This window comes from Zymoseptoria tritici, chromosome 1 (genome assembly GCF_000219625.1).
Source record: "Zymoseptoria tritici IPO323 chromosome 1, whole genome shotgun sequence".
Lineage (NCBI taxonomy): Eukaryota > Fungi > Ascomycota > Dothideomycetes > Mycosphaerellales > Mycosphaerellaceae > Zymoseptoria > Zymoseptoria tritici.
Window position 1 is genome coordinate 2,546,257 of NC_018218.1, and position 13,014 is coordinate 2,559,270.

At 54.3% G+C, this 13,014-nt stretch overlaps 5 protein-coding genes across 5 annotated transcripts; 4 read left to right on the forward strand and 1 right to left on the reverse strand.

Annotated features, from left to right (window-relative positions):
* Positions 1–94: 94 nt before the first annotated feature.
* On the forward strand, positions 95–1,618 carry MYCGRDRAFT_33998 (uncharacterized protein; the record flags this gene model as incomplete). The annotated part of the gene is made up of 1 exon (XM_003856184.1): positions 95–1,618. One exon carries the CDS (start codon positions 95–97, stop codon positions 1,616–1,618), a length of 1,524 nt encoding a protein of 507 aa, XP_003856232.1.
* A 1,505-nt stretch (positions 1,619–3,123) lies between these two features.
* On the forward strand, positions 3,124–5,141 carry MYCGRDRAFT_65946 (uncharacterized protein; the record flags this gene model as incomplete). Its single annotated transcript, XM_003856185.1, has 5 exons — positions 3,124–3,356; positions 3,419–3,478; positions 3,542–3,937; positions 3,992–4,664; positions 4,718–5,141. The coding sequence occupies 5 exons, from the start codon at positions 3,233–3,235 to the stop codon at positions 5,139–5,141; spliced, it is 1,677 nt and encodes a 558-aa protein (XP_003856233.1).
* A 312-nt stretch (positions 5,142–5,453) lies between these two features.
* MgSwi4 (apses transcription factor) lies at positions 5,454–7,739 on the reverse strand (the record flags this gene model as incomplete). Its single annotated transcript, XM_003857368.1, has 4 exons — positions 5,454–6,216; positions 6,277–7,480; positions 7,540–7,626; positions 7,704–7,739. The coding sequence occupies 4 exons, from the start codon at positions 7,737–7,739 to the stop codon at positions 5,495–5,497; spliced, it is 2,049 nt and encodes a 682-aa protein (XP_003857416.1).
* A 242-nt stretch (positions 7,740–7,981) lies between these two features.
* On the forward strand, positions 7,982–10,325 carry MYCGRDRAFT_65952 (uncharacterized protein; the record flags this gene model as incomplete). The annotated part of the gene is made up of 1 exon (XM_003856186.1): positions 7,982–10,325. The coding sequence occupies one exon, from the start codon at positions 8,019–8,021 to the stop codon at positions 10,323–10,325; it is 2,307 nt and encodes a 768-aa protein (XP_003856234.1).
* Positions 10,326–10,908: 583 nt separating this feature from the next.
* MYCGRDRAFT_89301 (uncharacterized protein) lies at positions 10,909–12,825 on the forward strand (the record flags this gene model as incomplete). The annotated part of the gene is made up of 3 exons (XM_003856187.1): positions 10,909–11,524; positions 11,579–11,679; positions 11,752–12,825. The coding sequence occupies 3 exons, from the start codon at positions 10,909–10,911 to the stop codon at positions 12,823–12,825; spliced, it is 1,791 nt and encodes a 596-aa protein (XP_003856235.1).
* Between the last annotated feature and the right edge of the window lie 189 nt (positions 12,826–13,014).

Below are 13,014 nucleotides of genomic sequence, written 5' to 3' on the forward strand. Positions count from 1 at the left end.
CTCCTCCACCACTTCCCGACTCAACTCCATGGTGGGAGCGCTGTATTTACTCAGCGATAGATGATCGTCGAACATCCTGAGGACAGCCAGAACCATGGACGACACCGACGGCGAACCCATATCCAACCGCGACGAGCCGATCCCAGTTCTGCGCATACCTTCTCGCGATGACGATCCATACTCCGCGTCTGACGGCGATTCCAAAGGCAAGAAGAGGGACAGATTCATGAGCCATGCGAACAAATTCAAGGACAAAGTCGAGGAATACAGCACTCCCGATGTCAGACAGAGTCTTCAAGACCGCATGTTTGCGAGCATCATCTCGCAAATCGTGGGCGAAGAGTATGTCGAAGGAGACGGTGCGGACACACCGCCTGGGTCCAAGAAGAAAGACCGCAGGTCGAGGTCCTATGTCGACCGACCGCAATTCGGCCCTAGAATTATGGCCGCCAATTTTCGACGGTTCAATTCGAGGATCGGAATCGCGTTTGTGCTGCAGAACAGATTGATCAGATTGTTCACCTGGAAGACACCTACGGCTACATTATCGTTTCTGGCGGTTTACTCTCTGCTCTGTCTCAAACCGCATCTGCTGCCTCTGCTGCCGCTAGTCGGCGTTCTGTTCAGCATCATGGTTCCTTCTTTCCTGGCACGACACGCTACGCCAGCCGATGACCCTCGAATACAGCCTAGTCTTCAAGGACCGCCTACGGCACCTGCTAGTCGCGTCAAGCCCGCGCCAGACATGAGCAACGACTTTTGGAGGAATATGAGAGATCTGCAGAATTGCATGGAAGATTTTTCTCGAATCCACGATGCTGCCAATGAGTACATCACGCCATATACGAACTTCAGCGACGAGGCGTTTAGCTCTTCGATCTATCTGTCGTTGCTGGCGTTGAGCTGTGCGGCCTTCTTGGGAAGCCACATCGTGCCGTGGAGGTTCGTTGCACTGCTTGGGGGCTGGCTGGCCACAGGAGCTGGACATCCAACAGCGCAAGATGTGCTGTTGTCCTCGCGAAACCTAAGTCAGCTCCGCCAGCAGCTCGAAGGTCTGCAAATGGCCTTTCGCCACTGGGTGGACACCGACGTTGTTCTGGACGAGCCTGCCGAACTGCGTCAGGTGGAGATTTTTGAGCTGCAAAGGCATCACGACGACAGCGATACCTGGGAACCTTGGCTTTTCTCTCCATCTCCGCATGATCCGCTCAGCCCTGCGCGACTGTCTGAAACTCGCCCAAAGGGCACGCAGTTCTTCGAAGATGTCCAGTCGCCAGCGGGATGGACATGGAAAGAGAAGAAGTGGGCCCTGGACCTGTTCAGCCGCGAATGGGTGGAACAGCGTATGATCACCGGCGTGGAAATCGAAACAGAAGGTGAACGATGGGTGTACGATATCCCGCCGGAGGAAGCGGAGGAGCTGATGGACCTTCCGCCAAGCATGCGGGCCAAAAAGTTGGCCATCCAGCGAGTACGAAGTGTACCAAAGAGCGGATGGGAGGAAGGCACTGGACTTGAGCCACGTGGTGAGTGGCGACGCCGCAGATGGACGAGGCTAGTAGAAAGAAAGCTCGATATCGGCACGGAAGGCATGGTATGGATCGCTCGAGGCGGATAGTGCCACTGAGTGCTTCGCCGATCGCCCCACACGCTAACATTGGTCCGTTAACCAAATGTATACGATGCCTGTACTTCTTCGATCCGCTTCTCGAAGCATAGCCCATGTGCGTCGATGGGTTCTACGTCAGGCGCGCATGCTCGAGACACGAGACACCCGACGTTCACCCAGACCTGGACGCACTAAGACTTCTGGACCAACGGCCGAAGTAAGGGTGCCCGCCCTAGGGATAAGGTACCATCTATATCCCGTCGGCTGCACAGCAATTCGTATGACAGGTCAAGCTTCAAGCGAGATTTTCGGAGCCATCGGGCGGTCTCGGATCATTGCGGTTTGCATGACAGGATGAAGGCAATGCTGGCTCCGGCCCCTCCGCCGCAGCAGAGTGTATATGCCGCATATGGCTTGAGTACGTACACTCAACCTCATGTGCTTTTTGCAGTCCGTTCATCGACGAATGGATGGCTCGTACAGTATCTCGCTACGACGATGCTACAGTCGCTTCTACCGAAATGGATGTCACCAAAATTCGACGGCGTGGAATCCAGGGAGAGCTTATCAGACACAAGACTGGAAATCTGGGGTTGGCGGGCTTGCTTATCTCCAAGCATGTCTTATGCATGCAACACCCTCTACCTTAGTCAAGACTAAGATCGATCCTGGCAGCAAGGGTCAGGACCCCGCCTTGCGACCACTGCTCACTGCACAACAGGAGGACCGACCGGATTGGCCAATTCGCCCACGCGAGTACCTGGAGAGCTATCCTCGAAGGAGACAACAGCGACGGAGTCTGTTACCGTCACGCGTTGCTGAAATAATCCTCCGGATACAGTTTTGGATCGAGTAGCAGAGCGAAGCAGTCCTTTGAACTCTGCGCACGCTCGACCCTTGATCCCGGAGACTCGTGCCAAAGAAATCACGCACCCGTATACCAGCACTAGTGCATACCGCTCGATCACGTTTCACCGCCGCTGGACCGGGACCTCATGTCGAAGGAAAGGTCCCATGATAAGGCCGGGTTATCTCGGCGACCTCTCAGACATTCCATCCTCGTCTCACGGCTGCAAAGTACCCAGGCTTGACAAGTAATGAGATACAATGTCTTCGAACACCATAGATGGGGAGTGTTTTTGGGCTGATACCTGGTGGTACGCTTTCGATGTCAAAATAGGCAATGCTCTTCTGCTTTGAACAGGCTGTGCGCACGCGACCACTAGGAATCTCGCAATCGGGGCCTTCCTAAAACATCCCTCAACGCCGCCATCCCGTGGCCCCAGGTTCAGTCGTAGCAAGCCTTTTCGATTCACCAGGATCGTTGTAATGCTCGGCTGCTCCGCACGCGAGCAGCAAAACCCTAGCAGGCTGTCTTCCGCGTGATTTCCGACCCCCTTGTTGAGCTCCAAGCAGGTATTACCTGGGAGGTACCTGATCCCGGTCCTCTCAATCTCTCGAGTCTCCCGTACTTGTACGTCCCGCTCCCTCCTCCACGTGTACTACTCGTGACTTCCCTGTGCAACTATTTTTCGGCCGTGCCTGACTTTCCTCAGCCAGCCTCTGTCGACTTCAAGCCGTTACGACTTCTTCCCATTGGTGCAGAAGGCACCGACGCACAGCATGGCCGACGTCGAGAAAAACAACCACGAGGTCGATGCTCGGGGCCTCAACTCTGATCACGATGTCCGGAAGGGCTCCATCACGGAGGCGGCTGACATTTATGGAAGTGCTGAGGCTGCCGAGGGTAAGAGCAACCGCTCACAGTGGATGGTCATTCAAGGACTATAGGCTGATATCGCACGACAGAGTTCGGATACGTCAAACGAGGGCTCAAGTCTCGTCACATCCAGTTCATCGCGCTCGGAGGTACTTGCTCCCCCAGTACAGCAAGTCCAAGACTTTGCTGACTCTTCTTTCCGTCAATGTCAGGTACGATCGGAACCGGCCTTTTCTTGGGAATCGGCAAGGCCCTCCATCATGGCGGCCCTCTCTCTCTGGTCCTCGGATACACGATAACAGGTGTCGCCATCTTCGCCATGATGCAGTGTCTGGGTGAGATGGCCACCTGGCTGCCACTCCCCGGTGCTGTACCTCAGTACTGCGCCCGCTACGTCGATCCTGCTCTTGGATTCGCGGTGGGATGGAACAACTGGATATCGTCTGCCCTGACGCTATGCGCTGAAATCTCCGCTGCCGCCGTGGTCATCGGGTTCTGGAATGATTCGATCAATCAAGCTATCTGGATTTCCATCATTCTGGTCATCATCATTGCCTTGAACATCTTCGCCGTCTCGATCTACGGAGAGGCTGAATTTGCATTTGCCAGTAAGTGGATAGCCATCTCATGCACGCGCTCAAGAGATTGACCCCATTTTCTAGGCATCAAAATCGTGACGATCATCGGCCTGCTCATTCTCGCCTTCATCATCGATCTTGGAGGTGGACCAGATCAAGGACGACTTGGTTTCCGATACTGGCGAGAGCCGTATGCTGCCATGCGTAGCTACATCGGCGATCCTGGCAGCGATACCGCCCGCTTTACTGGCTTCTTCGCCACTCTCGCAAACGCTGCTTTCAGCTACGGTGGTGTGGAGATGGTAGCTGTCGCAGCAGGAGAAGCCGAGGACCCAAGAAGGAACATCCCCAAGGCGGTTCGCCGTGTCTTCTGGCGTATCCTCTTCTTCTATGTTCTCGGTTCGCTCGCCATTGGTGTGACTGTTCCAGCCAACGACAAACGCCTCCTCAGTGGCGGTCCTGGTGCTGGTCATTCGCCCTGGGTCATTGCCATTGTCCGTGCTGGAATCCCTGCTCTACCATCAATCATCAATGCTGTCGTCTTGACTTCGGCCACTTCTTCTGGCAACGCTTTTCTCTACACCGGGTCTCGCTACCTCTTCGCCTTGGCACAGAACAAGCAGGCTCCACAATTCCTGCTTCACTGCAGCAAGTCCGGTGTTCCATATTATTGCGTCCTGATCACAGCATCGATCGGGCTCTTGACCTACATGACGGTTGCTTCCTCTGCGTCGCAAGTCTTTGACTACTTTCAGTCGTGAGTTTCCGTCGCGCCCGAAATGGCAGGAACGTTTGCTAATACCACACCAGTCTTACAACCATCACCTCGCTCTTCACCTGGGTCTGCATCCTCATCGCCTTCCTTCGCTTCCGCGCCGCTTGTCTCGCTCAGAACGTCCCGCGATCCGACCTCATCTTCCGCAGCAAATTCCAGCCCTTCACGGCATACGCCGCGCTCGGCTTCTTCATCATCATCATCCTGTTCAATGGCTTCGTCAACTTCACTCGGTCGGACGGAAAGTCCAACTGGGACATCCAGGACTTCGTTTCCTCCTACGTTGTCATCCCCATTTTCTTCGCCCTGTTCGCGTTCTGGAAGATCTTCAAGAGGACGAGCTTCGTCAAGGCTGCTGAGGCGGACATCTGGACTGGCAAGGCGACACTTGATGCGGAGTACTGGCCAGAAAGGCTTCCTCGCAATATGCTGGAGCGCATCTGGTTCTGGATCGCTTGAGGCTGCGGCCGCTCTGCTTTGCGACGCAAGTGTCCATATTTGTCAAGACTTGGTTGGACAATAAATCTGTGCAGTTCCAGCATGTCATGGTCGGAATGCAATCACGACACTGTAGATATCACGAAACCCCGTCGTATTGAATACTCTCAAGTGAACCAAGTTCCAAGAATGAGTCGTCACCCTGTCAAGGTCTCACTAACTGCAAGATGACAGTACGATGACCCTGCTCACCCTGGCATGTAACGATCTCGGCCGCCGATCCAGTCCCGCGCAACCGCCTCTCAAACATCGAACAGCCAGTCCAGCTTGGACGGTCGGTGACGAGGACACGTTGAACAACTGCCATCAGTACCCTATACCGCGTTGACGTTGTCCAGCTGCCAGTCCTCGAGCTCCGCCACAATCTCCGGAAGCATGCTCTCGACGTCTTCCTCCTTGACTCCCAAAGCACCAGTGATGAGACGTTTGTACTCCCCCTGTTTGTCGCCCAGACCAGCCACCGAGAGATTTTGCACAATCGTCTTGAACAGAGTCTTACGCTGCTGCATAAGATCTTGCAGCTCGCGTACGAGCATCATTTTGTGGTTGACCGAATTGCCTTCCTCGTCATCGTCGTCGTCCATCAAGATGTCGTCCTGTGGTGCGTGTTCAAGTGCGCGTTCCTCTTCACTGAGCAGCTCCTTGAGTGCAAGATCCTGCTCGTCTTCTGTCAAGCCTTCGCACTCGGCGATGAGTTCTTGCAACTCAGCTATTAGCTCCTCGTCGCGCTCATCTCCCCTGCTGGCGGCTTCTGCCTCCTTCTGTCGCAGCTCCTCTGCCTGTCGCTTCAAGGCGTCGATTTCCTGTCGACGCAGAGCAGCCACGCGTTCGGCCTCAGCCAGTTCCGCGTCCTTCTCCGCAATCTCGGCATCGATACTGCTTGCCAAATCTCTCGCTTTGTTGAACAGTACTGGCATGATGGAAGAAGTAAGTGCGAGCGCAGCCTCGGACCGGTACACATCGGCGCTGTGCTCCAGACCTCGTGAAGTACCATTGAGCGATTGCTGGGAGATGAGAGGATCGATCGGGATGCCACCTCCATTCATGGCACCTTGATGTAGCTGCACCGGCCCACCCATGCCCATCGGGCCAAGACTGGAGTCGGCCTGAAATGGAGATGACGAGAGCTGCCGGTTGTTGGTACGCTCTTGTCGACGATGATTGAGCTGCACGATCAATTGATCCGCGGTCTCCCCGCTCCTGTTGGGGATGTCGACAGCTGCATTTCGGCCAATCAAGCTGCGGACGCACTTTCTAGCACCATTCCGAGCTGCAATGGTGATGGCGGTGTCACCATTGTGATCGGTAATATTGAGTACGTTCTCGATACCACCGGGAGGAAGCACATCCGACATCTTATCAAGGATGCAGTCCAGGTAGTATCGCGCGCACTGGTATTTGCTCTTCCGCTCCGTCGTGTTGGCGATGTGATGGAACACCGTGCTTCCGAACCACTCTTGCATGTTGACTGTACGAATGAGGAGACCCGCCAGCTTGGCCATGTTTTGGCTGTCGTAATTGTTGGTGAAGACAACAGCTCGCAGAAGAGGTGTTTCGCCGTTTTTGGACTGAACGTCTATGCTGGCTCCGCGCCGAATGAGATCCTTGACGACCTCAATATCGCCCATGGCTGCGGCCCAGTGCAAAGCAGTATAGCCTTTGTCGTCAATCGGGCGGTTCAGGTCAACAGATGGAGGGGGTTGAGGCGCGGTGGGGAGAGAATCTTGAGGATCGTCCTGAAGCACAAAGTAGTCCATGAGTTCTTCGGCCCAGAGTTGATGCTCCTTGTCGGCCTGAGTCATCGTGTCTTCCACTCGACGACGCTTGCGGGAGCCGGTGTGATAGCCGTCCTGGTGGTCGAAGTCGTCGAAAGCTGATTCAGATGCAATGGTGATGTTATCAGGCGTATCGCCATCCATCATACTGGTGTCTGCTTGCTCGTAATCAGGCACCGTAGCATAGACTGCACGCGTCTTAGTCCCGCTGGCAGCTGGTTGGTTAGCGATCTTCTTACCAGGTTGCCGGCGCGGCTGCGCTGGAGCACGAGGTTGGCGAGGTTTTGAAGACGCAGCGGTGGCATGTTTCGGAGCGGGCGGCGGACTTCTGTCGCCTGGCACAAAGTCGAAGATCGCCTGGAGCTTGTCCAGCACGCTGTTCTTCTGCGCCAGCAATCTACCATCAGGCAGAGGAATCCACGTGCCCTGGTATTTGCCGTACCCTCCTTGCACCTTCTCATGCACACCTTTCTGCACTTCTCGCTCCAAGATTCGAGTTCGAGCTGGCTTATCATATTGGGCGACCTGGGCAGGATAACACATTAGTACGATGCGACATGCCATCAACACAGCTGGAGACCGACCTTCAAGATGTGCGTTGCGTTGATCCAGTCGTCAGACCTTCGGCGCATCACATGATTGCCCTCCACATTGCATTCGTACACCGGCACCTGGAGGGAAAATGTCAGTGGTCTGGAGGATGCGCAGAGTGGTGAGATGCGCAGAGTGGTGAGGAGCGTTGACATACATTACTATATGTGGCGCTGTAGATTTTGTCACCCATGATGGATGAAGCTGCGGTAGTGGAGGCGCCGGATCGAGGTGGTGTTTGAATGAGAGAGAGATCAGGGCAAAGACAACGCGTGAAACAAGACGTGAACTTCCGCGTTAGAGTGCAAGTGGAGATCGCGTTGATTCTGCCGAGGAAGGTCCGGTCCGATCTTAGTCATCCGTGAGTGAAACGGGCTAAGGTAAAGGACATTTCGACTCACCGTAGAGGTAAGCTGGACTCGACCGATACATCGCTAGAAACATACACTTGATCGAACGTGTCAATAACAAAATGTCAGGAGACGAGCTCGTTGACCACTCACCGCAGCATCCAACCCCGGCCGCTCCGATCCCAACCGCTTCCAATCTTGTGCTCATCGACAATTACGACTCATTCACCTGGAATGTCTATCAGTATCTTGTGCTCGAAGGAGCCAAGGTGACTGTCTATCGCAACGATGAGGTTACTTTGGAGAACCTCATAGCGTTGAAGCCAACGCAATTGGTCGTCAGTCCTGGTCCGGGACATCCGACGACCGATTCTGGCATCAGCAAAGATGCCATCAAGCACTTCAGCGGCAAAATTCCAGTACTGGGAGTCTGCATGGGCGAGCAATGCATCTTTTCCGTATTCGGAGGAGACGTCAAAGGTACTGGTGAGATTATGCACGGCAAGACGTCGCCTCTCCGCCACGATGGAAGGGGCGTCTATGCAGGACTCGCACAGGATCTCCCTGTAACCAGATATCACTCGCTGGCGGGTACCCATTCGACCGTACCAGAGTGTCTGGAAGTATCTTCCTGGATCGAGGTCGGACCGGACGGGGGAAAAGGTGTCATAATGGGCGTTCGACACAAAGAACTCCTTGTGGAAGGAGTCCAATTTCATCCAGAAAGTATCCTGACTGCGGAAGGGAACGTCATGATCAAGAACTTTCTGCACATGCAGGGTGGAACTTGGGCAGAAAATGCGAGATTGCAGAAAGATTCACCGCCTGCAGTTGCCAATGGCGCACAATCGAAAAGCCCCGCTCCGAAGGTCTCCATACTTGAGCGTATCTACGAGCACCGTAAACGTGCAGTCGCGGCTCAGAAGCAGATTCCTTCTCAACGACCGGAGGATTTGCAAGCCGCACTTGACCTGGATCTTGCCCCTTCACTCGTATCATTCGCCGACCGCTTAAGACAGACGCCATTCCAGCTATCTCTGATGGCAGAGATCAAGCGAGCATCGCCTTCGAAAGGAGTCATTTCCCTTTCCGCTTGCGCACCTGCTCAAGCGCGGACTTATGCACTGGCAGGCGCGAGCACTATTTCAGTTCTGACTGAGCCAGAGTGGTTTAAAGGAAGCATAGACGACCTGAAGAGTGTTCGCACGGCGCTCGAAGGCATGCCGAATCGACCCGCGTTGCTAAGAAAAGAGTTCATCTTCGAAGAGTATCAAATACTCGAGGCAAGACTTGCTGGCGCAGATACAGTGTTGCTCATCGTGAAGATGCTGGATACCGAAACACTTACAAGACTATACAAATACTCTCAGTCTTTGGGTATGGAGCCACTCGTCGAGGTCAACACCATTGAGGAGATGGAGGTTGCCGTCAAACTGGGCTCAAAGGTCATTGGCGTGAACAACCGAAATCTCACAAGCTTCGAGGTCGACATGGAGACCACGACAAGGCTGATGAAGATCGTGCCAAAGGAGACTATTCTCTGTGCGCTGAGTGGAATCGCGGTGCCTGAGGATGTTGTTTCATACCAGAAGAGTGGCGTCGGCGCTGTACTTGTTGGGGAGGCGCTTATGCGCGCAAAGGACACGGCCAACTTCATATCTGAGCTTCTTGGAAGAGATGTTAAGGCCATCAAGGCAAAGTCCCAGCGCAGACTACTTGTCAAAATCTGCGGCACCAGGAGCGCCGAGGCTGCCAGCACTGCTATCCAGGCGGGAGCAGATCTGATTGGCATTATTCTCGTAAATGGGCGCAAGCGATGTGTTTCGACCGAAACCGCGTTGCAGATCTCAGAGGCCGTACACGGCACTCCAAAGGCAGCCGGGCCTGTCACCAATCCGCCCAGCGAAGCCAGCGAGAAGGCGAGCAGTTTCTTTGAGCATGCGGCTGCCCACCACATACAACACCCGAAACGTGCGCTGCTTGTGGGGGTATTCTTGGATCAGCCACTCGACTACGTACTCGAACAGCAGAAGCTTTTGAACCTTGACATAGTGCAGCTTCACGGCTCCGAGCCGCTGGAGTGGGCATCACTAATTCCGGTACCCGTAATTCGATCATTCAAACCTGGAAACTCTGGTCTTGCCACACGAGGTTTCCACTCCATACCCCTGCTTGACTCGGGCTCGGGAAGTGGCAAGCAACTTGACATTGACAGTGTCAAGAGCCTCCTGCAGGGAGATCCGGGACTGCGTGTACTGCTCGCCGGCGGGCTTGACCCGGACAACGTCGCCCAAGCTGTCAACTCTGTGGGCGAGAACAAATCTCAGCTGGCGGGTGTCGATGTCAGCAGCGGAGTGGAGGTCGATGGTGAACAAAATCTGGACAAGATCCGTGCGTTCGTCAAGGCTGCCAAGGCTGTGGAGCTATAGAGGAGTGAATTCGGGCGCTTGTATGTATGATCAAGTCTGTCTCACATGCAGCTCCAAAGCATCTGACAGTAGATATACTCGCCGAAGGTGTCTGCTCAATGGTGCTCACTAATTGCGCTTCACTCGCGGTACAGTGATATTCATGCGCATGTGACAGCCGGAGCTTGTATCTATTTACCAGCATTCTCGTCAGCGCGAGTGTTGCCTTCGACACAATCACGACCACTCGACTCCAATAACCTCAAGGCCCAATCACTTACCCTCGGAGTACGGCTTGTCCTCGCATCACAACACATCGCCGAACCTCGTCGCGCAATTGCCATGTCCTTTGATCTATCAAAGCCACCACACGTCGGGACAGCTCAGTCACCCAGGACATCCACTCAAGAACGACCGTGCGACATATTGAGACTTCTTCTCCTCAGGTGTCAGCTGACACTTCAAGCATTCGCAGAGTGAATCACGCATTGGCATGTGATCCGTACTCAAGCCGCAGCAATACTTATACTTCCATCGATTCAACGAACCTCCTTACATCGACAACAACCTCAACTCAATTCTTACAATCTGACACGATCTCATCATGGGAGCTTCAGCGCTGAAGGGATGCCACATCGTGGTTCACGGCCAAGTCAGGTCCGACTGGCCAGTCCAGAAGATCAAGCAGTGGGTCGAACATCTCGGAGGAGTAGCATCATTCAAGTCCAAGATCGCCGAAGAAACAACCCATCTAGTCGTTCCTGAGAAGGAATGGCGGAGTCGAGGCCCATTCGTGCAGGAGGTGCTCGAAGCGACTGAGAATGGCCACGACATTCTCATCGTCAGCTCCGAGTGGCTCGAAGATTGTCTCAACAATCGGGCAAAAAGAAGCGAGAGCCGCTACCTCTGGGCGAATCTGGACATGCGCTCCATGAAGCTCAACGACCAACAAGCCAAGCAATCATCCAAGCAGGCGAAACAGCCCGGCAACATCCAAGGATTGATGGCACAGACCTTCTTGCAGACTACAGAGGCTCACATCACCGACAGTGACCGCAAGAAGATCGCCCAGCAACAGGAAAAGGAAGCCCAGGCTCAAGAGGAAGCCGATAATGAGGCTCGTCTACATTTCAAGGATCATCGTGAACGCATGAGTATTCCAGAACAGGCCGCCGTCTTCCGTAGAGGCGCGAAGAGAGCTCGGAACGAGATTCTCTCCGGTGAGTCTTGCACAAGACATTCGACTGACGGGACGAAGACTCACATCATTACAGACAATCACCACATTTATGTCGACAACACCAACTTCACTTTCGACGTCACCGTCACCAAGGTCGATCTTAAGCAGAACACGAATGAGCGTTACGTCCTCACAGTAAGCATTGTGTGATCCCTCCGATACAATATAGACAATACATCCACATCGGTGGACTAACACTCACATCAGCTGCAGATCTACGAGTCAAACAACGAGCCATCCACATATGCCTTCAACTGCCAATTCGCAGGCACGAAGATTCTTCCTCAAAACGACATCATTGTTGCCATTGGCGCCAACTTCCCTACGGTCTTCCGTGCATTCAAGAAAGTCTTCCTCGAGAAGACCAAGATCGAATGGGACAACCGCATGTCCCAGACATGGGATCGTGCACGTCAAGTGGCAGATGGTAAAGCCGTCCCTCGCCCTGCAGAGGTTCGCTTCGAGGATGCACCGTTTGTCTACCATCCCCCGCTGTACGGTCCGAAAGGCGAGCTTCCTGCCGCGAAGCAATCAGAGGTGGTCAACTTGGCCGACACTCCAGAACCGGATCTTCGCATGAGTGGTGCGATCGGAGGGAGCCCCAGCTCCTCCAGCGGTTCATCCCGTGGCAAGTTTCGGAAGCACCGTCCAAAAGTCAGCGACATGGAGCTCGTGGCAATCGAAGAGCCCGAGAACGATCCACTGTCATACCCGTTCGAAGGCAGCAGTGACAGCGCGCTCGACTTCGACCAATCGCTAGGCTTGGCAGGGGAAGATTTAGAGGCCAGCGAAGGAGGATCTGATGCTGTGGGTGGCCAAGATAGCTCGCTCGGTGTTGGCTTCCTCGACGACCAGCAGCCCAATCCATACCGATCGACGACCTACGACAACCCATACCAGCCACTTGGCGCAACTAGCCAGGTGGAGTCTACCACGAACGCTGCTCCGGTCAACAGCTTCAATCCTGGTTACGACCGAGTCATCAACTCCACAAACGGCGGCGACGAAAAATTCGACTTTGAAGATTATCTCAACATGGACCATGTCGAGACTCAGGCGACCCAGAACGCCAACTACACCCAAGCCGCAAACATGGCTGGAGACAATCTCATGCAGATGATTCAACAGAACCCTGTCGCTACCTCCGCCAGCACCGTTCTTGGGAAGCGGAAAGACAGTGGGGGGATGGATCAAGGGGCCAAGCGAGCTAGGCTGGACGGCAACGTGTCTGGCGAGGCGTCTGATGGCGCTTCTCAAGGCAAAAGCATGCAACGTTATTGAAATCCTGCTGCACGTCTTTGGCACATGGAATCGGAGAACGATAGCACGTTCTTGAACAAATCGATGCGAGAGCATCACATCTGGCAATTTCACCCGGAAGCGACCGGAAGCAACAGACACGGCTGATAACCGCCGCTCTGTGCACACGACAAGCAATGCGGCAGACGCAATGCGGCATTGGCCAGATCT